The following is a 24,392-nucleotide window of genomic DNA, read 5'->3' as shown; positions in this document are numbered from 1 at the left end:
CATTCTTGCTAACCTTAAGTGACTACCTTGGGGTGGATGACAAAACAGTCTGTACATTACAGTAAATATTTCATTTATTAACGTATCAAACAGTCTTTACAAAGCATGGGTCAGGGGTGAAGACACAGGCTGTGTTCCGATTCCCTCCCCTGCTCCCTGAAATGGCATTCTTTTTAAATCCAATGAATGTATGTCCACCTCAGGGAGAAGGTTAGAGAATTGAAGTGCAGCCACAGACAAACATAAAAACACACTTCTCGGCCATGTTTATGTTGCAAACTTTTTCTGTCGGACTGGAGCAGGCAGCTGAGATGTGATGGCCAGGAGAGGGCGCTCCACCACCACCAGAGACTGGTCATCCAACAGGCTCACACACAGCAGGTCCTACACAGGACATATCATAGGAACAGACACATGAATAAAACATACTGATTTGACCTGTTATATTTACAGAATTTAAACATCACTGTATACAGGGTATATCCAACAGAATCCTGATATTGTCCCAGTTTGGGGTTGGGTTCTACCTGGCCAAAAAGAGGAGACTCACCTGGAAGGTTTTGCATATTTTGAAAGCATGGAGGTGACTGGGCCTCTCCTGCTCTGATAGGCTCCTGAGGGTCATCTGATTGTAAAACTGGGTCTTCTGGTCAGGGAGGGGCTGAGGGGGAAAAGGGGACAGCGATAACCTCACAGGCCACTTACAGCAGGGGTATTTCTAAATGATCCATACTAGGCCACTAAAACCAATAAGGCCATTATGACAAGGACATTGATGAATAAACACTTGAAAGAAAAACAAAAAGGAGGATGCCTTTGGGAAATGCAGGTTTCTTACCAGACTTTGGTCGATTATGCAGAACATGTGCATGTCGTGCAGGACAACTTGATTTGGGTTTTTCGGGTTGAAGGTCACATGGGTGACAGGTGTGTCCCGGTCCAACCACACGTTGTGGAGCCCCTGCTTCTGCAGCTTTCGGCTCCAGTCTGTGTACTGCTTCTCCACTATAGAGTACTCAAATAACTACAGACATGCACCACAGAACAGTCAGCATAACTACACGTGTCAAGAGTACTAAATCCTAAACCTACAGGGGAAATGACAACAATTTCAACAAGATCAATCCTGTAAAAGGTATAATTGAGAGATACTAATATCTACAACTGCAGTGGCAGCAATGTGAGGGGATGGCATGGTGTTTACCTGTTGGTCAGCGTGCACCACTGTCATGTTGTTGGTGGTGGGGTGGATCCCCATGGCACTGGGACAGGAACCATAAACAGGTACTATACAATGGAGCTGGAACACAAGAACAGGGCCATGAGCGGCTGTCATTGGTAGAAGATTATACAACTTTTACAATGTTACTTGTAGTCTAACAAGCAGCTGTAGAGCTTGGCTGGAAAACCCACCCACCTTTAGTTTCTGTAGATTGTAGACGCGGATCTCACAGTCACTATTTGCGGCCGCCAGCCACTTCCCATCTACACTGGTAGTCATTAGGTGAATGGGCTGCCTGGACCCTGGAGAAGAAAACGTCAGAGTGAGACCATGCTGCCACAATCAGAGTTTACAATCGGAATTATACAAAAGAAAGCTATGGTTTTCCAGTGAAGAACAACCAAACTGAGTTGACATATCGGAGGATCCACTGACCTGACTTGGGCTTGAGGGTGTGCACATACTTGCACTCAGACTGGGTAAGAGCAATAACGAGGACTGATGATTGGCTGGAGGCAGCAAACATCTTGGAGGAGTCCGAGGAGAAGCAGAGCTGGTGTGCAGAGCGTAGAGCCTTTGGGAGTTTGGATACCTGAGAGGGGGTGACAAGTGAGGTAGTTCAAATATATTCTAAAAACAAAATATATTGCTGAACCTACACTATATATACACACAAAGGTATGCGGACACCCCTTCAAATCAGTGGATTCGGCTACTTCAGGCACACCCGTTGCTGACAGGTGTATAAAATCGAGCACACAGCCATACAATCGCCAGAGACAAACATGGCAGTAGAATGGCCTTACTGAAGAGCTCAGTGACTTTCAACGTGGCACCGTCATAGGATGCCAAGTCAGTTTGTCAAATTTCTGTCCTAGAGCTGTCCCGGTCAACCTAAAGTGCTGTTATTGTGAAGGTTAAATGTGTAAAATGTGTCTGTCCTCAGTTGCAACACTCACTACCGAGTTCTAAACTGCCTTTGGAAGTAACTTCAGCACAAGAACTGTGTCAATAGCTTATCATAGCCAAGCACACACTCCTAAGATCACGCAATGCCAAGCATCGGCTGGAGTGGTGTGAAACTGTGGAAACGCGTTCTCTGGAGTGATGAACCATAGTTCACCATCTGGCAGTCCAACGGACGAATCTCAGGAGAATGCATTCGGGCAGGTAGCGTAGTGGCAACTGTAAAGTTTGGTGGAGGAGGAATAATGGTCAAATTGTTTTTTGTTTTCATTGTTCAGACTAGGGCCATTAGTTCCAATGAAGGGACATCTTAATGCTACAGCATAGAATAACATTCTAGACAATTCTGTGCTTCCAACTTCATGTCAACAGTTTGAGGTAGGCCAGTTCCTGTTTCACCATGGCAATGACCCCATGAACAAAGTGAGGTCCATAAAGAAATAGTTTTTCGAAATCGGGGTGGAAGAACTGACCTCAACCCCGGCGAACACCCCTGGGATTAATTAATAATGGCATAGAAATAATGGCTGGTCCATTTTAATGATTGCAAATATCACCACCCCTAGGAAAACTGAACACAATCAATGATCAGATTCCACAAACTCAAATGACAATCAACAAGAACAGGATCTTATGAATTAGTCAAACAATGAGAAATCAATCCTGGAATATTGACTTAGTTGACTTACAATCGTGGAAATCAGTTCATAACCAGAGATCAAATAGTAGAAGAAATATCTCAATATATGAATACATTTTGTTGTCATTGCCACTACTGCCAGAGTGACACGCATGATACAGTACAGGTGAGGAAGCTGACTTTATCCACATTCAGGATTTGGTAATACCTTGGTAATACTGATGTTATTATTGTCCGTCTGCAGCCTGTAGATACGCACGCAGGACACGGTGGAATAAGCTAGCCATCCTCCACAGGAGGACAGGGCACTGCAGCAGATATGATCTTCACCCTGGGGGCAAAGGTCACAACAATACTACAGTTAAAGAGCATTCCTTTAACATTATAAACTCAGCAAAAAAAGAAACATCCTCTTTTCAGGACCCTGTCAGATCTTCATTGTAAAGGGTTTAAACACGGTTCCCATGTTCAATGAACCATAAACAATTAATGAACATGCACCCTTGGAACAGTCGTTAAGACACTAACAGCTTACAGACGGTAGACAATTAAGGTCACAGTAATGAAAAGTTAGAACACTTCTGGGCCCTTCTGCTGACTCTGAAAAACTCCAAATGAAAGATGCCCAGGGCCCCTCGTCATCTGCATGAACGTGCCTTAGGCATGCTGCAAGGAAGCATGAGGCCAAAGACAGCGCTACAGAGAGACAGGACGGACAGCTGATTGTCCTCGCAGTGGCAGACCATGTGTAACACCTGCACAGGATCGGTACATCCGAACGTCACACCTGCGGGACAGGTACAGGATGGCAATAACAACTGCCCGAGTTACATCAGGAATGCACAATCCCTCCATCAGTGCTCAGACTGTTCGCAATAGGCTGAGAGGCAGGTCCTCACCAGACATCAAAGGTAACAACGTCACCTATGGGCACAAACCCACCGTCACTGGACCAGACAGGACTGGAAAAAAGTGCTCTTCACTGACGAGTCGTGGTTTTGTCTCACCGGGGGTGATGGTCGGATTTGCATTTATCGTCGAAGGAATGAGTGTTACACCGAGGCCTGTACTCTGGAGAGGGATCGATTTGAAGGTAGAGGGTGCGCCATGGTCTGGGGCGGTGTGTCACAGCATCATCTGACTGAGCTTGTTGTCATTGCAGGCAATCTCAACGCAGTGCGTACATCCTCCTCCCTCATGTGGTACCCTTCCTGCAGGCTCATACTGAAATGACCCTCCAGCACGACAACGCCACCAGCCATACTGCTCATTCTGTGCGTGATTTCCTGCAAGACAGGAATGTCAGTGTTCTGCCATGGCCAGCAAAGAGCCCGGATCTCAATCCCATTGAGCACGTCCGGGACCGGTTGGATCGGAGGGTGAGGACTCGGGCCATTCCCCCATGAAATGTCCGGGAACTTGCAGGTGCCTTGGTGCAAGAACTGGCAAATCTGGTGCAGTCCACGAGGAGGAGATGCTCTGCAGTACTTAATGCAGCTGGTGGCCACACCAGATACTGACTGTTACTTTTGATTTTGACTTGATTTAAGCCTTGTATAGCCTTGTCAGAGGACGTTTATTTTTTTGCTGAGTTTATAAACTCAAGACTATGCCACTCAGATTCACTGTATACTGTGCTCAGATATGCTAAGAGGAAAGGCTAGAGGGTCGGGCGATCTTAGATGGTTCTACTGATATACAGGAGCCACGTAGCTACCTTTCTCTTCAGAAGGAGGAGTTTCTCCGGCTTCCTCTTCAGAGGCAAGCGGTCTCCTGGCTTCCCTGAAAGGAAGACAGATGAGTTGTCAAATACTGCACACAACAACTATACCTACTAGACAAGTGTGATGACCACTGCCTTTTGTTTGAAAAGAGTCAACGATATTGACTGTATTTCTCCCATCTTCCTAAACAGTGTGTGTGTGTGTGTGGTTCTCACCATGTCCATCACTATCTCCCAGTCTCCACAGCTCCAGCTGACCAGGGAACTGGAAGAGCAGTAGTCCTGCCTTCTTCGCACAGGATACTAGATTCCGCTGGGGAAAAAACAATAAAACAGAATCGAACCCAGCCTTAAGGCAATTCTATAATAATAAAAAAACATGTTCCTAGTTAATAGGAATATTCCATTGAATTCACTATTCAGAATCAATGCAATTGATATTATTTGCAACAACTGACACCAGAGTAATTTCTGCCATTTCTGTACTCACATGGGGAAAGTGGATCTTCCGAAGTCCTGAAGCGTGTGACTTCTCATCAAACTTCTCCAAGAGGGGTCTCACTACAAGGTGGGTATCCATGCCTGAGAAAATAATGTATCCAGAATGAGTCTTTATGCTGTCAATATAAAGCAACATTTATTGTACTACAGTAGCATTTCATCTTCCTCCATTTGAGCATTAGTACTGACCTCCAGAGACGATGGCAGTCTCGATCTCAGCCAGGGCTCTGACATCATGCGTGTGGTTCTTGAAGGTCCTGGTTCTGACCCACTCCTTGTCCTGCTGCTGATGCAGAGTAGGAGCAATGAACTGGAACTGGATCACAGTGCCTTCTGACGTCCCTGCCACCACACTGCTCTCGTCCTGTCAATCACACACAGCCAAGTCAGGAAGGAAGCTCCATTCTAGTGAAACATAAACAGTAGTTGTGTCAAACAAATACATGCCTTCAGACATTTCACCCTGCTCCCTCCCCTCTGAATAAAAATAGAGTGCGCAAATCCGGAAGGAGAGATAAGATATTTGTTAACGCCAGGTGTCCATCACAGAGAATATCCTCTCACCTTAGAGACAGACAGTGCCAGCACATCCCACTTGGTCACCAGGTGTGTTTTGACAAGAGTGCCGGTGTGTCCGTCCCAGACTTGGACCTTCCCAGCAGAGTCCCCGCTTACAACAGTATGGTCTGACAGGAAGGCCACGCTCCAGACTACTGTCTCCTGACTCTTAGAGCCTCCAAAGCCCCGGTCCACCAGGAGCCTCTGTACAGCATGACCTGAGACAACAAACAGGGGTCAAACTACAAGTAGCTACATGGACATCAGAGTACTGACAACTGCAACATAACACCACAACCTCACTGGCCCATTGAAACAAGTATGAATTCAACACTACTTTTCGCATGTAAATTGATTATTCAAAGCAGATCATAGCTCACCAGTTGGAACATCAAAGACACGGATCATGTCCATCATGCCAGCAGCGATGTGTGTGCCAGAGGGGTGCCAGGAGAGGGATATGATGCGACCTGAAAGACAGGATTAGAATGTTTAACAGGGCTGCACTACAACAAGAGGTTTAGTTCTCAACACCCATTGACAGTGTGAATGAGGATTCCCATATTTTACCTTTATTTAACTAGTTAAGAACAAATTCTTATTTTCAATGTCGGCCTAGGAACAGTGTATGCCTGTTCAACTACCTTGTCAGCTCGGGGGTTTGAACTTGCAACCTTCTGGTTGCTAGTCCACCGCTCTAACCACTAGGCTACCCTGCCACCCCTTAAATAGCATAAGAAAGGCTGCAATCTAAGGAAGGAACACATTTTTGAACAATTAAATCAGAAGGACCGTTTCTCTTACCTTTCTGTCTGTCCAGATTGCGCTCAAACTGTATGTGCTCTTCAAGTACTTCAAACAACTTCACTGTCCCATCTTCACATCCAATCTAACAGGTGAAAAACACACATTTACATTGTTTTAATAGCAAAATAAACACACCTACAGCAGGCATACTTGGAATATTTCAGAAAATACATTGATTCTAGAGGGGTAACTGACCGCTAATTGTGTCCCTTGAGTATTGCTGATTATGGTCCAAATGGGGCCCCCATATGCCTCCAGGGAGTACTTGGGTCTTAGGTTTTCCAGGTCATATTCTGTGATCTCTCCATTCAGGCCAGCACTGAAAAGGCGTCCTCCAACCCAACACAGAGACTCAGTGGATCGGGAGTCTTTCCCTGGGATAACCTACAGATCCAAAACAAGTGTTAATGGCAAGTTTTAGCAACCACACTGAGGCAATTTCTGTCAACAATGTCGATCAACAATGGCCAAACAAGAGAGGTTTGAAGTTTTTAAAATTTGATAGAATGTAATGGCCAAACAAAATGTTTCTTTACATTCTGAACATGCCATAAAATAACTAAGTATGCGACTAACTTTTTCCTGGAAATAGTGGTCAGTGAAGTTGAAAATCTCGACACTCCCATCCATTCGTGCAAGGGCTAGTCTCTCTGTGTGGGCATTGAATGCCATGGCTCTGATCGCTGTGGGCATGTAGTCGAAAAACCGAACCCGGTGCACTTTGAACTCCCCCATTGTTGCGTATCTAAGAAAACAGATACATGTTAAAATTAAAAAGAGAATGAATAGTTTTGCATGGAAAACAGTAATGTTAGCTAACGTTGATGGACTTAGTTACAATAACTAGTTAGCGGATAAACGACCATCATGTTAAATATATAATTTGAAATGTAAACCGCAACAAGATAACTATCAACTACAAAACTAGCCTACTTGGATAAAGATAGCTAGCTAAAGTTAGCTTGCTAGCTCACAATTTGGCCGGTTAGCTAGCTACGCTCGCTGTAACGTTACACTGAAAGACAAGAACATGCCTATCAACAAATTATTACATTATTGGCAAGTACCGATATATATTGAACATAGAAAGAGTAAAACAAATACGCTTACTTATATCACCCCCTTCTTTAGTATTTTCTTCACTTTCACCAAACGTTCATTGCTAAGAGTTTCAAACGTTGAATTACAGCAAACACCACGTTGGACACCTTTGAACCGGAAACCCTAGATGTGAGTGACGCGACTGTGCGCCGGAAGAAGGTGGTACATGTTGCTGGCGGGAAAAACATGAAAACAATCAGGATTTGTGAAAGACAGAATAAGCGTTAACGCATCATTATATGTACCTAACAATGTCTAGTTAAGTGCCTATGTTGCATCTCTCTTCTTCTCCTCACCCCCTCTGTGTTTTAGTTATATTTCTGCGAGCAGTACGATGGTTCAAATAATCATAAATTCAAGGTAAGACTTGTCAATCATCTGAATTCTTATTACACGGGTTCTGTCTGTCTCGTCGCAGTATAAAACATTGATTCAGAGTAGTGTACCTTACATATCTATGTATTTAATTTCATAAGATGTTAATGAACAGAGTTAGATCTGTCAGCAGGATACCACCCTGCACCCCACTGCTCGCTTTCTTCTGGAGCTAAGCAGGGTTGGTCCTAGTCTGTCTGTCCCCTGTATGGGAGACCAGATGCTGCTGGGAGTGGTGTTGGAGGCACACTTTCCTCTGGTTTAAAAAAATATCCCAATGCCCCAGGGCAGTGATTGCAGACATTGCCCTGTGTTGGGTGCTGTCTTTCAGATGGGAGGTTAAACAGGTGTCCTGACTCTCTGTGGTCACTAAAGATCCCATGGCACTTATTGTAGAGTAGGGTAGGGGTGTTAATCCTGGTGTTCTGGCTAAATTCCCAGTCTGGCCTTCATACCATCATGGCCACCTAATCATCCCCTGTTTACAATTGGCTCATTCACACCCCTCCTCTCCCCAGTAACTATTCCCCAGGTTGTTGCTGTAAATGAGAATGTGTTCTCAGTCAAATTACCTGGTAAAATAAGGGTTCAAAAAATAAAACGTGTGTCAATCAGTCTGTTGTAGTGTGTTAAAGATTAATTTATGTTTAGTGACTGCTTGATGTCTAGTTATGTAGGGGGCGGCAGGGTAGCCTAGTGGTTAGAGCATTGGGCTAGTAACTGGAAGGTTGCAAGTTCAAGTTCAAATCCCTGAGCTGACAAGGTACAAATCTGTCGTTCTGCCCCTGAACAGGCAGTTAACCCACTGTTCCTAGGCCGTCATTGAAAATAAGAATTTGCTCTTAACTGACTTGCCTGGTTAAATAAAGGTAAAAAAAAAAAATAAAAAAAAAAAAATGTAATTGGCGAGTACGTCTGTTTCTACTCCCCTATCCATCCCTGTCCAGTGTGGATGGGACTGGTCCTGCTGAGTGGCTTCTGGTTGAACTCCAGGGGGAGATGGTGTCCAGGCAGAACTCTGGACTGTCTGGGAACCTGATGGGAGATCTGCTCTACACCAAAGAGGTACAGGATAACATGGCACTATAATATAGTGTTAGTACACTCTTCTCTTACCTCACCTCTTTCCACTCTGAGATGTTGTTTGTCTTCACCTGTATCCCCTCCCCCAGGGTGTGCCTGTGCTCATTGTGGGACACCACATCCTCTATGGAAAGGTGGTCAAACTGGAGAAGCCCTTCGCTGTCCTGATGAAACACTCCGGCCTCCCGCAGGGGGACGAGGTTCCCATGGAAACCAACCATCAGAACCCCACCACCTACTCTGTCGCCGCCCTCATCAAGAAGAAGCTTATCTTCAAGACTCGCCCAAAGCCCATCATCACTAATGTACCCAAGAAAGTTTAGTGAAGTACTTGGTCATATGCATTAGGGCTCACTGTCGAAAAACCATTTTTACTGAAAAATTTGACAAGTTCAGATCGTCCCTCTTTGTTTCAGTGTTCCGTTTTGTGCCTAATGACCCTGGTCACCTCTGTGGGAGGAAAGTACATGCTGCTCTCTTAATGACTTCAAATCCACAAGTATGGAGCACACAGTGCAAGACTGTATTTGGGACACACTCCTCTGGCTTGAGGTTATCGACCACTGGAACTAGACTGTGTACATATTTGTTTAGATATGTAAGTGGTTATGCTCCTCGAATTTGCTGTATGCGGTGGTGTATTAGTAAAATCAAGATATTTCAATCATTTTTGCATTTTTGTGACATGATTTAATGTGTTGATATGCCATTTGTACTGTGTTTATTTTCAGATGGGAAAGAAATCAGTACAACAGTGGAATGAGCATGTTTTTATTCAGATACAAAAACATACAGTTTTTCAACCGCTGTACAAGTGTAAAAAATAAATGTTCTGATTGAAATTTAAATACAAAACCTTTTTCCAAAAACATGTCTTTTATACTGTATTTAAATATGTTCATAATGAAATACATGGGTGGTTACAATACTTTATTTTCAGCTGTTCTATACCAATAAAAATATATGTGTTATGTTGTGTATCAATAGCCATATGCTGTTGCTTGATTCTGAGAGTTTTTATAATATTTTTTTTACCATGCTACTGTTAGAAATGTTATCTGTTGGTTAATTACTTCTACAGGACAGTTATACCTACCTGTTTTAAATCTACATATCATCCCTAAATGGTCATATAAAATAAGTCTTATCTCTCATCCATGTAACTTCACAAATAGCAGTGTAGCAATGTTGAGCTCTAGAGACCAAACCACACTGAATTCACTGACCATGATGTGCTGGCTACATCATACTATAAACATGATGTAAACAGCTGTTTCATGAAATCAGAACTCCATAATTCCTTTTAAATATAAGCCTGTTCTTCACCCCATCATTCTTAACGCATCTTCAAAATATCTTTGTAAATGTTCAATACAGAAAATATATTACTTGGCAATATTCTTTGAAACGTTGCCTTTTGTAAACATTGAATGATGTATGAGCTGAGCTGCCATGGCTTTTTGGTTAGGCTCAACAGTCGTTCTGCGGCATTGAGAGAATGCCTAGAACATTCTGGTATCGATTTTAAGTCACGTTAAGACTTATTGAATAGTTCTATAATTATATTCAAACAAGTTATATTATAAGAATGTTTTTCCATGGAAGATATGCCTACAAAATATGGGTGGACATCTACTGTCACTCAACGTTATGAGACCCATTGATTTATTGTCAAACATGAGTGGTCGGAAACTGTCACAGCTCAAGGTTCTGAGTGTACATCAGAGGCAGGAAGTATCAAGGAAATCAAAAACGGCATGAAAGACAATATTGTAGACTGAGCAGATGTTCAGCCTGATAGATACGCTACTATAACAAATATTGTATATGATATCTACACACCATACAACATCAATCACAGTCATCTCTCTATTTTATTTATGCCTCTAATTGGTTCATGTAATCCCAATATCTATACCACTGTGAGTCTTATTACACAGTCACATTACATACACCCTTGAAAGTAGATGGAGACATTCTTCCTGTGGCTAATGTTGAGGTTGCAGTTTTGAGCCTCAACAACAGCAAACTCTGATTTACAGCTAAGACAACACTGCAAATGCATATGGATGGCCAACCTACCAAGTTTGTCCTTTAATATCTACTCAGACTGAAAAGGGAAAGAAAGTCATATCACCTTTGATCTCCTCTGTGTGGTCATGGAAATATACTGTACCGTCAAATTGACCTACTGGCGCCAGAGGCTGAGCAACCCTGTAAACAAGCGTTGTTTCTTGTGTCTTGTTTGCACTTTGAAGTTATGCAATTCTCACTGAATAAAATAATATTGACACAACTTAAAAAGCACAAGAGTGGAAACTTCAACGACAGTATCTCCATTCTCCAACAACAAAAACATGTCAACTTAGACATGGCACCTACACTAATACCAATGGCCTTGTTAAAAGGGGATCATGGTTTTCTATTTTCTTATTCTGGATTTAACAACTAATAACAGCAATGTGGAGTTAGTACTTGTATTATACTAATGGTCAGGCATGCGGTAAAAAAACAAGTGGTCTTTGGTCATAGCAGTTTACATGATGGAATGAATGATGGATTATCCTCGGTTGGTAAATTATATCCTGTAATGAGCATTGATACTGTATGTAATGTGTATACAATGTGGCACTCATACAATAAAATGCCCACACAAAATTATCTGACTCATTTAATTGGATTTAAATATCCTTGCAGGCATTGGAAGATTGGACTATTACCATATGAGCTAAACTTTTATCTTGGGCACTGTTCAACAGCACCAAAAATGTATTTAGGAGTTATGTATAAATGTTGGATTGTCTTTAAATTACTGTATTAAAGAAATACAACTGTAGATCATTGTGTCACCTGATTGAGGCAAAGAGGGCCCTCCGTACATGTGTCTTACGGTCTCTATGTTCAGTCATTCAACTCAGGCTGGAGACATATCAACACTGCTTCATACTGACACATATACTTGTTTTGATAAGCCCAAACCCCCATGCCTGTGTCATAGCTCTTACAATCTCTTGTAAACGGGTTGTATGATAATGTGCTTTATATCTATGGAAAGCACCATGCCCTTATAACTCATGACCACTGGTAGAGCACTCTACAACACATTCATACCACATATGTCCCTTAGAACCAGAGGTTTAGCACCATGGAGACAGAATGGCATGAGAGGGGTGGGGCCAAAGACTGGCTCAGCTGTTCCAGCAGCACCATTGAAACACTGATAATTGATTAATGTCTTATGCCTCTGCATACGGCAGGTGGTATTGCTCCTCCCTCTTGTTGCAGCGTTTGGCTACAATAGCCAGGTAAAGAACCAGCAGGATGACCCAGTAGCAGGCGTAAAGGATGGCCCCAGCGATGAGCAGGGCTTTCTCTGTCTCACTGAAGGGCTCCTGGGTCTCACAGTAGATGGTGTATGCCACCCCACCCAGCAGCACAGCCCCCCACACTGTGACAGGCACTGCCCCAATGAAGTTCACCACAATCTTCCTCCGCCCTGATGTGCCCCAGCCAGCCTTGTTGATAGTGAGCAGGGCAAAGATTTTGGCTGGCAGCAGGCTGGACATGTAGAGGAGGGAGTAGAGAGACATGAAGATCATGACCAGACTGCCCCTCAGGAAGCAGGCGTAGGTAGCCTTCACCATGCCAACCAGCTGCACTGTCAACAGGAAGAGAAGGATGTTCCACAGGCGCCCACGGTAGAACAGGTGGATCACTGTGGCAACCAGGAAGAAGGGGAAGAAGCCTGTCACCACAGACTCGTAGGTCATCCAGAGGCTGTGCTTGTGGAACCAGAGAGCGTTGTACAGCCACTCCCTGAAGTAGGACTTGCTCCAGCGGGTCTGTTGGTTGAGCCAGCGGAGGTAGCGCGTTGGCGTTTCAGTCTGGCACTGGGAGCGAGCGGTGAACTTGGTCTTGTAGCCGAAGCTGAGCACGCGGTTGGTGAGGTGGCGGTCGTCACCGAAGCTGCACTTGCTGCCCAGGAAGGTCTGGTGATACCAGGGCTCCAGGAACTGCTGCAGCAGGGAGTTACGGTACATGCCCAGGGGACCACTGATACACTGCACACAGCCAAAGTAGGACTGGCAGGCCCGCTCCACGTTGAAGGCCATCCAGTAACGCACACTGCTCAGGAAGGAGAGCCATGAGTCATACTTATTCAGGATCTGAAGGGAAACAATAAGAGGACAGGAGAAACTGTTGCAGATGATTGATTTAGTGTACTAGTATAGGAAGGAAGACAATAACACCATTGTGAAGGGTCTTCTTGGAGAAATAAGTCTCTCACCTGAACATCTCCACCTACTCCCCCCACCTTTGCATCCTCTTCTAGAATCTTCAGCATCTCTATGGTGCACGCTGGGTCCAGAACTGTGTCTGAGTCACACACCTGCAATGGCACACACATGGGGGCCTTATTTCTACTCTTATAATATAACTGACATGAAGCCAAGTTGGTGGTAATGTGTATTGGTTTAGACAGTGGATTCATCTGATTTGCTTATCCATCACACAATAGGCCATTGATCTTACTATTGACGTTACGATAGCTGTTGGGATCATACAGTATGTTTACAATACACACTGGTCTACATTAACAAACGAGTGATTAACTGTCTATTGATGATTGAGAAATACTCAAGGCGGCAGCCTAGGGCCACAGCAGGTGTTTTAGCTCCATTGTGTTTCATCAGATGCCACTCAAGTTACCTGAGACAATTTAGAGACTGCTGACAGCACACAGGTGTTCCAGAAGCACACAGGTGAGGGTCAGCTGAACAAATGAACTTCGACCCTGACAATGCAGTAATGCACTGTGTATGGCTCAATGTGCATCTTTGTTTTTATAACAATCCACAAGCCCAGGAGCAACACAGAAATATCAGTCTATTGCTATAATATGTAATAAAAGGGTGTGTGTTTGTGTGTGTGTGTGTGAGTATATGTGTGTGTCTGCATGTGTGTACGTGTTCGCATATTTGTGATATTGTTCTCTAATCGAAGAGCATGAAAACAAGACCTTGTGCCAATGTCTGTGGAGACTCAGTCACAATGAGGTTAGATGACCTATTTCTATCAAGCAGGACAGATGACACACTGATGCAAAATTCAACCACTGAGAGAGACTTACCTGCATATAGTCCACAGAGTCTCCCAGGGCTTTGAAAGCTGTGTACATCACCTCTCTCTTCCCTCCCCACTCCTGCATGATACAGGAGTAGCGACAGTTCCTCACCAGCCTGGCCACACGTGCAGCCTCCTCCGCATGCAGGGACGCTGCTCTGGCCCCCCCTCCGCCCACCCCTCCACCCCCGCCCCCGTCACTGTGGTAGTTCCCCTTCCACACCACACTGCCGGCCTGGTCCGCTCCACCCATCACCTCCTGGAAGATGTCCATCATGTAGCCGTCCTCCGGCCTGTTCCCGTCCACCACCAGCACCACCTTTAGGCCGGGGAAAGAGATGCGGCGCACGCTGCGGAGGCACTTCCTCAGGTAGTCTGGGTCCTCCTGGTAGGCAGCGATGCACAGGGCCACAGAGCGCCGCAGGTGCTGGGGCTGGGCGGGGCTGCGCATGTGTCTGTGCTCCAGGAAGGCAAACAGGCTCTGGAGGAAGAGGTGCAGAGATAGGATGGCTCCGTACAGGCCGAAAGACAAGTGGTGCTGCTCTGTGTGGATGAACTGGTAGCCAGTCACGTAAGCCAGCAGGATCCCAAAAAGGACCACAGCGGCAAAGAGGGTGGTCGTCACGATATGCAGCACAGTCCTACAGCGAGAGGGCATCTGGAGGGAACAAGAGAGGGAATGGATTCATGATTCCAGAAAGAACTGATGGACGAAAGACAGCGCTCATCCACTGTGCACAGACGTTCAACGTCTAGTTTGTATTTACATTTGGTTGAGTTGTCAACTAACGTGAATTCAATGTGAAAGAAAAAAAATGTACCCACGTCAATGGATTTAGGTTAAAAAAAAGACTACATTTACATTTACATTTTAGTAATTTAGCAAATGCTCTGATGCAGAGCGACTTAGAGCAACTAAGACAAGCACATTTTTCGTCAATAAAGTGTCTATCAACAAAATCAGACCTATTAAGGGGGAAAGAATGCCAGTGTTAGTTCACAAGTCTTGGGGGCTGTGGGATTATTTAAGATATCCTGTGAAGAGGTAGGGTTGTTGCAGATGTTTTCAGAAGATGGGCAGGGACTCTGCTGTCCTAGCTTCAGGGGGAAGCTGGTTCCACCATTTGGGTGCCAGGACAGAGAAGAGCTTGGACTGGACTGAGCGGGAGCTGCCCTCCCGTAGGGGTGGGAGGGCCAAGAGACTAGAGGTTGCAGAACAGAGTGCTTGGGTTGGGGTGTAGAGTTTGAGCATAGCCTGAAGGTAGAGCGGAGAAGTTCTTCTTGCTGCTCTGTAGGCAAGTACCATGGTCCTTTAGTGGAGTTGTCAACCGTGATGGAGAGGTCTTGGAACAGGCAGGCCTTCCCTGGGAGGAAGAGCAGCTCAGTCTTGTCGAGGTTGAGCTTGAGGTGTTGGGCCGACATCCAAGCTGAGATATGTGCCAGGAATGCAGAGATGTGTGACGCCACCTGGGTGTCAGAAGGGGGGAAAGAGAAAAGTAGTTGTGTGTCATCCCTTACTTTAATGACTTTTTTACAAATTCAATAAGTTCTCAACTTTGATTCAACGTCATCACATTGAATTTTCCTGTCTTATCTGTCACACTCTTCATAACCAGTCTTCTTCTGAAACATAAATAGCTAAATGCATTGTTCATAACTCTAAACATGTAAATATGAAGATCTAAACATTATCTAAAAAATTCCAAATGAAATGACCCCACCTACAGAAAGCTGAATAAACATGGGGAAACAACATAGCCATTTACAACCTTTAAACATTAAATGGAAATGAGATCAGTTCACTGAGTTAGACATCTGCTGTTGCCCCCCCCCCCAGGTTAATTACTTTAATTAAAGACCAGGCAGGGCTTGGAAGGCACTCAGGAGTGGCCAGAATGGAGAACAATCCCCCCTTTCATTGATGAAATTACCTCCCTGTGCCCCCTGCTTTGGTTCTGCTGGGGAAAGACGGCCTTCATTCACAGACCTCATATCATAACATCCACTTGTAGGGAAAGCATTGGCAGAAATGGAATTCATAAAGTGAATTTACATCATGGTCCTCAGGCAGTTTACCACTCATCTTTTCTATACAACCTGCATTCAATGTAATAATACTCTGTAAGCTACTTGTAGGCATTGTCAATAATGTACACCACCAGGATAAGTAATACACCACCTGAACAGAATTTCCATAATATTACGTTATTCCATTAATATTCCACCATGCCTGATATTGCATCTAGAATTGCTTATGTGAAAGTGAGTGCAGATTAATTCAGTGTCCACTGACAACACATATACAGTAACTATTCCCCTCTGAGGGCCAGTCTATGATCTGGGGACCATGGGGGACAATAAGAGGGTGAGGCAGCCAGCACGCCATTAATGCCCCCTGGGCATACAGGAGATGACAGAAAGGCAGACAGACTAATTAGAGGGCCACATTCACTTTTTTTGGGGGGGGGGCTGTTAGCAAGCAGGATTAGAGAAGAATGGACTGAAAATCAAACTCTATGGACTGAAAATCATGTTTCAGGTAGAAAGATGGACTTCCAAGTTGGACTGCACAGCCGATGAATAAAGCAATGAATAAATTAAACAAGAGAGAGAGAGAGACTGCACTGGGCACAAACTGATTAAATCATATGTTCTTTCAACGTAATATGTCAACGCATTGTGACATGGAATCTACATGGAAAATACATTGGATTTGAAAAAAAGTCTTCAATGTAAACTGTTGGGAGTTGAACTGTTGAAATTTCAACCATAGCATTATGCCATCATGGTAACCAATTGACAAACCTTCTATAAAATATGTGGAATTTGTACCTTTGAAACAAAGTCAGATCTTCAATGTAATATCCGCTAAAAGCAACAAAAAACAATAGGCTGGGAAGCACCTCCTACTGAATCTATCTACAGCCACCCTTTGGTCTCCCATCCAGGGTTTAACCAAGCCCAGCTTTAATATGTATCACTGACTTTTACCCATGTGCTATTGTGAGGATGATTGATGACAAATATCCACTTATTCACTGTTGCTATCAAAGTCATTCCAAAAGGTAGATTTAACAGAGCAAATTAAATGTAACTATACTTTATCACTCATATATCATCAATGATGCTATTAATCCTACATAGCATTTGGAAAGCCATCAACAGCTATTGTATAAATTCAACCCAGGGTTCAACTAAAAAGAGACAAGACAGATAGGCCTAAGGTTTCATGCTTTGGCTGATTTCAAATGGAATCTACAAGTTAGTAGTAATCTACAAGTTAGTAGTCAAAGTAATTTAGGAGACTCTTTACTCAGAGCGACTTACAGGAGCAATTAGGGTTAACCTTTACTGCAGTGGGCTAAGTCAAGGTCACATAGAGTGATTCTTGGTAGTTCTAAACACATCTACTTTGAAACACACCTCACACACATGGTTATAGGCAACAACAAAAAAAGAACACATCTGTACCATGTCAGATATGGAGTTGAAATGTATTACATTTTGGGATTGCATCCCAATATTACACTTTATGTACAGTGTCAGTCAAAAGTTTGGACACACCTACTCATTCAAGGGTTTTTCTTTATCTTTTGTATTTTTTTCTACATTGTAGAATAATAGTGAAGACAGCGAAATTATGAAATAACAAATATATGGAATCATGTTGTAACCAAAAAAGTATTAAACAAATCAAAATATATTTTATATTTGAGATTCTTCAAAGTAACCACCCTTTGCCTTGATGACAGCTTTGCACACTTTTGGCATTCTCTCAACCAGCTTCATGAGGAATGCTTTTCCAACGGTCGTGAAGGAGTTCCCACATATGTTGAGCACTTGTTGGCTGCTTTTCTTTCACTCTGTGGTCCAACTCATCACAAACCATCTCAATTGGGTTGAGGTCGGGTGATTGTGGAGGCCAAGTGATCTGATGCAGCACTCCATCACTCTCCTTCTAGGTCAAATAGCCCTTACACAGCCTAGAGAGGTGTGTTGGGTCATTGTCCTGTTGAAAAACAAATGATAGTCCAACTAAACGCAAACCAGATGGGAATGCGTATCGCTGAAGAATGCTGTGGTAGCCATGCTGGTTAAGTGTGCCTTGAATTCTAAATAATTCACCAACAGTGTCACCAGCAAAGCACCCCCACACCATCACTCCTCCTCCATGCTCCACGGTGGGAACCACACATGCAGAGATCATCCGTTCAACTACTTTGTGTCTCACAAAGACACGGCGGCTATAACCAGAAATCGCAAATTTGGACTCATCAGACCAAAGAACAGATTTCCACCAGTCTAATGACCATTGCTCGTGTTTCTTCATCCAAGCAAGTCTCTTCTTATTATTGGTGTCCTTTAGTAGTGTTTTTTTTGCAGCAATTCGACCATGAAGGCCTGATTCACAGTCTCCTCTGAAAAGTTGTGTCTGTTACTTGAATTCTGTGAAGTATTTATTTGGGCTGCAATCTGAGGTGCAGTTAACTCTAATGAACTTATCCTCTGTAGCAGAGGTAACTCTGGGTCTTCCTTTCCTGTGGCAGTCCTCATGAGAGCCAGTTTCATCATTGCGCTTGATGGTTTTTAGGTCTGCACTTAAACAAACTTTCAAAGTTCTTGAGATTTTCCACATTGACTGACCTTCATGTCTTAAAGTAATTATGGACTGTCACTTCTCTTTGCATATTTGAGCTGGTCTTGCCATAATATGGACTTGGTCTTTTACAAAATAGGGCTATCTAATGTATACCACACCTAACTTGTCGCAATTGCTCAAACGCATTAAGAAGGAAAGAACAAGGCACACCTGTTAATTGAAAGGCATTCCAGGTGACTACCTCATGAAGCTGGTTGAGAGAATGCCAAGAGTGTGCAAAGCTGTCATCAAGGCAAAGGCTGGCTACTTTGAAGAATCTCAAATATAAAATATATTTTGATTTGTTGAACACTTTTTTGCTTACTACGTGATTCCATATGTGTTATTTCATAGTTTTGATGTCTTCACTATTATTCTACAATGTAGAAAATAGCAAAAAGAAAGAAAAACCCTGAAATGAGTCGGTGTGTCCAAACATTTGACTGACTTTTGACAGAAAACTGAAAGAAAACGAAACCATTTGACATAGAAACACTGGATTTTTCAGAGGGTTTAATTATTAATTTATTTGATTAATTCTGAATAACATTCCACATGTGAGGCCACTAGAGAGCAATTTGGTAATTTTACTATGGCCTATGTGCCTTGCTCAAGGGCACATTAACAGATTTTTCACCTAGTCTGAATAGGGGTTCAAACCAGCATCCTTTTGGTTACTGACCCAATGCTCTTAACTGCTAGGCTACCTGCCACTAGGTAACCTGCCACCCCGTTTAAAGATTGATTTGATTTAGTCCTATTAATTAACTTAGATTTTTGGTTGGAGACGTGAATCTAACATACGGTACCAATTATTAATTTGTAGACAAACTGGAATTCAGTGGCACAGACGGAACTATCCAAGGACACATATCCTTCAAATGATGATATTTGGTTGCATTGACAACCAAACACAATTCAAAATCACTTTTGCAGTAGAGTAAATATTAACTTGTCGACCAGTTAACAAACAATGTGTTGGATTCAGGTGGAAGATAGCAGTAGATACATCTCCATTGTCAACCAAACACAATTCAATGTTACTCTGTAATACAATAAATAGCCTAAAGTTAGGTCTATCTTACAAACTAACATAAAACTATTTATTCAACTTTAAAATGATGAATATATCCTGGCCACATTTGGAGGTTGTTCTGACAATAAATGTGTTACGTAATCATAGAAAGCGTGCATGTTCAAATGCATGTAGGTCTCTGGAAATCTTCACAATTGCAATAACAATCTGCGCAGAATCTCAAACGACATTGATCACTTGCACAATGTACTTAAATAATCTCAACTGCAATTCAAGTCATTTAGTTGTGCTAGTAGATGAAGCACAGTGGTAACACATTAAATATCTAACATTGTATTCCCATTTGAAATTTGTTGTGCTTTTAATTGGTTGAAAGCGCAGTGATATCGCATTCACCTGACAACTTAACCAAAAATCTGACATAGATTTTCCATTGGAATTTGTGTTTTTAGGTGCTTGAAAGCATACTGATAACACATTGGGAATTCAACAAACTTTTGACTGTCTTTGTGAGTGGATGAAAATAGTTTGTAATCTCATTGATCAAAGTATCAACCAAATGTTACCCAATTATTGACATGGTGTGCCCAGTGGGACCCTTCTACCACAATGCACTTTCAAGTACTGAGTATAATTCTACATTTCGACAACAGAGTTGAGGGAATACCTGAACAATATTGTCCTTAGAGTAGTGAGTGGTCAAAGGCAAGTACTCACTGTGGTGGTAATGGTGACAGCTGGAGAAGCAGGATTTCAGTTCATGTTCAAGGCTTTTTCTGTCCCTGCTACCTAAACATACATCTCCTGGAGTATCTCCTGGAGTATCTCCTCTATCTTGGATGTCCCATTCAAATGAAGAATCTGCTGTGTAATCCAGCGGCTCTAGGGTGAGCTGCAGTTCAGCATTCACAGAGGAGAGCCAAGCATGGGCACAGGTAGCTATTCCCAGGTGAGTCCCAGGTCCCAGGTAGGTATTTGCAGGTGTAATGTGCCCCTCCAACAGAATGAATGGATTGTATTCTCAGGTGTGATGGCAGGCTGGTGCAGACTGAATGAGCATTTGGGCTGTGGGACAGGGGACATCTACAGAGGCTAGTGAAGAAGGGTAGGAGGGAGGAGAGGAGTGGGAATGACAGCAAGCAAAGGAGGGGGAGTGGATGACCATGTGAAGGGAGAGATGGATGGGGCAAGTGAGTGGAGTCTCTTGATTGCTGGGTTTCAACTTGACTCTTCATCAATCTACTCTATCAATACTGTAACTCCCACAGCCTTGCTTTCATGAGTCATGGTTCATCCAATCAGATACAAGCCTGTGAATCAAAGCCCTGGAGTTTTCTCTGAGAAACCCAGAGATCTTTCTGCTTTCCATGCACAGTAGACTCAGCTTCTTGCAGTATGTATTTAGTAATATTGTCACCATGACTCAGAATATAATAATATATCATCTTCAGTTAGGCCAATGTATAACAATGCACATCTATTCCCCACTAGAGGGCTCTCTTTAAATCTCACAACACATTTACAATGACTGAGGCACTTTCAAGGAGTACACAAAAAGCAGAGACTATATGGCAAAAATACTCATGGAAAATACATTGATCTCTTTTCTTAAATTATTGAATAAAAAGTAATCTTTCAGGTTCCCCCATACAAAGAGACATGTGGTTGCAGAGAGTTTTGGTAAAGCAGCTTGTGGCAGACTGAGCTGAGGTAGTTGGTAACTGGGCCAGTTAGTCAAATAGAAACCACTGAGAAACCAGCACCGCTTCCCATAAGGCCTGATGGCAAATCCCAACAGGGCCTTTTCAAATGGCCACCAGACCCCAATTTGGAGTCAACCAGTGATGCCATGGAAAGTCAAACAATCAACGTTTTCCTTGGAGAGGTCACTTCTTCAAACAGAATTCTGAGGCGTTGCTGTCGTTTCTTTCTAACGTTCCGCCAGCCTCAGGGAACCAACCACTGTGCTCTAACACAAAATACATAATTTTGTACCCTACACTTTCAAAACACTAAACTGACACAAGCCGACACGCACACACGCACGCACGCACGCACGCACACACACACACACACACACACACACACACACACACACACACACCCACACACACACACGCACGCACGCACGCACGCACGCACGCACGCACGCACACCCACACACACACACACACACACACACACACACACACACACACACACACACACACACACACACACACCCACACACACACACACACACACACACCCACACACACACACACACACACACACACACACCCACACACACACACACACACACACACACACACACACACACACACACACACACACACACACACACACACACACACACACACACAAAGAGACATTCATCTCCTCATAAACAGAATGTGACTCATTCTTTACCCCATGACATACTCCCTCTATTTCTAATACTTACATACAATTAAACATACATACATTCTGAGATGGTAATGTTTGTTTCAAACCAAATGTTACTTTCTACTTTTCGTCTGACATCCTTTTTTGGCCATTAGCACAGTGAACAAGCACATTTTCTCCATAAAATATTCTGCATACATTTGCTATACACAAGGCTCTCTCTACATTTTTATGTTCTTACTTACACAGAGGTTTCACAAACGTACCACTCTTTCTTTCTTTCTCTTTCTTTCTTTCTTTCTTTCTTTCTTTCTTTCTTTCTTTCACACATAGTAACATAAAACATAGCATTGTCCCATACCTTCCTGATCTAGTGGACCGCTCAGGCTCTGTCTCCCCCACTGGAGTCACCCCTGCAGCTCCGTCAGGCCGCCTGTGTGTCCGTCAGTCCACCCCCTGCTCCCGGTCTGCCCCACTCCACAGCACAGCACACTACTTGTTCTGCTTCCCACTCACACTACATCTTTATTCCAGCTCGCTTATTTCGGGAGTCCTTCATCCAAAAATACAGCTCTACCTCACCCTAAGCCTCCTTCTCCCCCACCTCCCCCTGCCCCTCCTCCTCTCCCTCTCTTCTATCTACCTGGACAGTCTCAGGGCATGAAGGCCCTCAGATCCCAGTCTCACCCAACAGCTGAGAGTGTTAGGCAGAGATAAGTGTACAAGAGGATAGCAGATGAGCTGATCCCATCCCTGATCCTGGTTGGATCTCACCCATCCGGTCTTGAGTCCATGTCTGCTCGGTGGTCTCTCCCATGGGCAAGCGGTCGGGTCACAATGTGGTAGGTCTGATACTGGGTTGGAGGTTGGAGGTTGGAGGTCTGATACTGGGTCTCCGTAGCCTCCTGCTTGCCTGTCCTTCAGTCGCCCTCTCTGTTTCGATCTCGCTTCCCTGCTGCAGTGGAAGCTCCACTCTGCATCCCTTTGCAGCACAGCCCAAATCCCTGCTCCACTCTCCTCTGTCACACTGTCCCGGCTCAGTGCATAGCTGCCCAGACTGATGCTGATTTTCCTCCTCTCACCTTCAAGACCCCTCTACCCTCTCACTAGCTCCCCCTCCCTGTCCTAGCTCACTGCAGTGTAGCCAGCCTCCAACAAGACTCAGGACTGTTCAGGCAGACCCCCTCTCCCCTCCTCCACACTGCCTGGCTCAAAGCATCCTTTATGGGCTTATTTATTTACCCACCCCTCCTCTCCTGCGCCGGTGCTGCCGACAGCCTGCAGGTCTGACACAGGCTGATAGACTGAGGGAGAGAAACTGCAGAAAGCTCTGACACACACACTCAGTACATCCTGTAATCACATACACTACTCAAGTCATACCCTGAACACCAAGTTACCAATTATCTTATAACACATACTGTATTCAACTGTGTCTGGTCCCACTTACTCTCTCACCCCATCTCCTGCTCAGAGGGCGTGGCAGTACTGTAATTAGTGTAAGAGCCATTTCATGGATTGCAATGGCATGGGGCCTGTGGGGTGGTACGCCACTTGGCTGGCTGTGTTTCAGGGTTACTGTCCTGCGGTGAGCTGAGGTGAATCAGAGCATAGCATCACACTATCAGAGCATCCCACTCACTGTGTGGATGTCCTTGGCAGTCAAGCTGAGGAGACAAACCCTGGCAGGCTGGCACACACATCATTTCTGCATTTCTATGTCCGGCTGCACTAGTATGACTTACCTGAACCTCATGTTGCTTGAAAAGGTAAACTCAGCAAAAAAAGAAACGTCCCTTTTTCAGGACCCTGTCTTTCAAAGATAATTCGTAAAAATCCAAATAACTTCACAGATCTTCATTGTAAAGGGTTTAAACACTGTTTCCCATGCTTGTTCAATGAACCATAAACAATTAATGAACATGCACCCTTGGAACAATCGTTAAGACACTAACAGCTTATAGACGGTAGACAATTAAGGTCACCGTTATGAAAAGTTAGGACACTACAGAGGCCTTTCTGCTTACTCTGAAAAACTCCAAAAGAAAGATGCCCAGGGCCCCTGCTCATCTGCATGAACGTGCCTTAGGCATGCTGCAAGGAAGCATGAGGACTGCAGATGTGGCCAGGGCAATAAATTGCAATGTCCGTAATGTGAGACACCAAAGACAGCGCTACAGAGACAGGACGGACAGCTGATAGTCCTCGCAGTGGCAGACCACGCGTAACAAC

The 24,392-nt window shown here is 43.9% G+C and overlaps 3 protein-coding genes across 4 annotated transcripts; 1 reads left to right on the top strand and 2 right to left on the bottom strand.

The window, feature by feature from the left end:
• Positions 1–56: 56 nt before the first annotated feature.
• On the bottom strand, positions 57–7,704 carry LOC110494472 (U3 small nucleolar RNA-associated protein 4 homolog). Its single transcript, XM_021569567.3, has 17 exons — positions 7,528–7,704; positions 6,994–7,162; positions 6,613–6,801; positions 6,415–6,499; positions 5,991–6,080; positions 5,617–5,828; positions 5,242–5,416; positions 5,042–5,133; positions 4,768–4,864; positions 4,546–4,610; positions 3,037–3,159; positions 1,658–1,814; positions 1,418–1,524; positions 1,205–1,300; positions 839–1,024; positions 551–661; positions 57–384 (listed from the first exon to the last, which is right to left on the bottom strand). Exons 2-17 carry the CDS (start codon positions 7,150–7,152, stop codon positions 268–270), a joined length of 2,061 nt encoding a protein of 686 aa, XP_021425242.1. The 5' UTR covers positions 7,153–7,162; positions 7,528–7,704; the 3' UTR covers positions 57–267.
• On the top strand, positions 7,607–10,248 carry chtf8 (CTF8, chromosome transmission fidelity factor 8 homolog (S. cerevisiae)). Its single transcript, XM_021569617.3, has 3 exons — positions 7,607–7,878; positions 8,841–8,958; positions 9,066–10,248. Exons 1-3 carry the CDS (start codon positions 7,853–7,855, stop codon positions 9,297–9,299), a joined length of 378 nt encoding a protein of 125 aa, XP_021425292.1. The 5' UTR covers positions 7,607–7,852; the 3' UTR covers positions 9,300–10,248.
• Positions 9,882–23,222, bottom strand: has3 (hyaluronan synthase 3). 2 transcript variants are annotated; one of them, XM_090205745.1, is made up of 5 exons: positions 22,522–23,222; positions 15,404–15,567; positions 14,108–14,758; positions 13,265–13,366; positions 9,882–13,142 (listed from the first exon to the last, which is right to left on the bottom strand). In XM_090205745.1, the coding sequence occupies exons 2-5, from the start codon at positions 15,404–15,406 to the stop codon at positions 12,213–12,215; spliced, it is 1,686 nt and encodes a 561-aa protein (XP_090061871.1). In that variant the 5' UTR covers positions 15,407–15,567; positions 22,522–23,222; the 3' UTR covers positions 9,882–12,212. The 2 variants fall into 2 exon arrangements, with proteins under 2 accessions (XP_090061871.1, XP_021425257.3); XM_021569582.3 differs by lacking the exon at positions 15,404–15,567.
• Between the last annotated feature and the right edge of the window lie 1,170 nt (positions 23,223–24,392).

The sequence above is a fragment of the Oncorhynchus mykiss genome, chromosome 2 (genome assembly GCF_057628025.1).
Source record: "Oncorhynchus mykiss isolate SJ-2025 chromosome 2, ASM5762802v1, whole genome shotgun sequence".
Lineage (NCBI taxonomy): Eukaryota > Metazoa > Chordata > Actinopteri > Salmoniformes > Salmonidae > Oncorhynchus > Oncorhynchus mykiss.
Note: the sequence above shows the minus strand (reverse complement) of the source record. Positions and strands in the feature narration are given on the sequence as shown.

Coding starts and splice junctions, on each gene's coding strand:
- has3 (XM_090205745.1), bottom strand. Junction 13,367..14,107: donor ACTCTGTGGACTATATGCAG/GTAAGTCTCTCT, acceptor GTGCCATTGCAG/GTGTGTGACTCAGACACAGT. Junction 13,143..13,264: donor GAGTAGGTGGAGATGTTCAG/GTGAGAGACTTA, acceptor GTTTCCCTTCAG/ATCCTGAATAAGTATGACTC.
- chtf8 (XM_021569617.3), top strand. CDS start 7,853: ATGGTTCAAATAATCATAAATTCAAG. Junction 7,879..8,840: donor CAAATAATCATAAATTCAAG/GTAAGACTTGTC, acceptor ATCCCTGTCCAG/TGTGGATGGGACTGGTCCTG. Junction 8,959..9,065: donor ATCTGCTCTACACCAAAGAG/GTACAGGATAAC, acceptor CCCCTCCCCCAG/GGTGTGCCTGTGCTCATTGT.
- LOC110494472 (XM_021569567.3), bottom strand. CDS start 7,152: ATGGGGGAGTTCAAAGTGCACCGGGTTCGGTTTTTCGACTACATGCCC. Junction 3,160..4,545: donor TCCTCCTTCTGAAGAGAAAG/GTAGCTACGTGG, acceptor CTTTGCCCCCAG/GGTGAAGATCATATCTGCTG. Junction 1,815..3,036: donor ATAACATCAGTATTACCAAG/GTATTACCAAAT, acceptor ACCCCCTCTCAG/GTATCCAAACTCCCAAAGGC.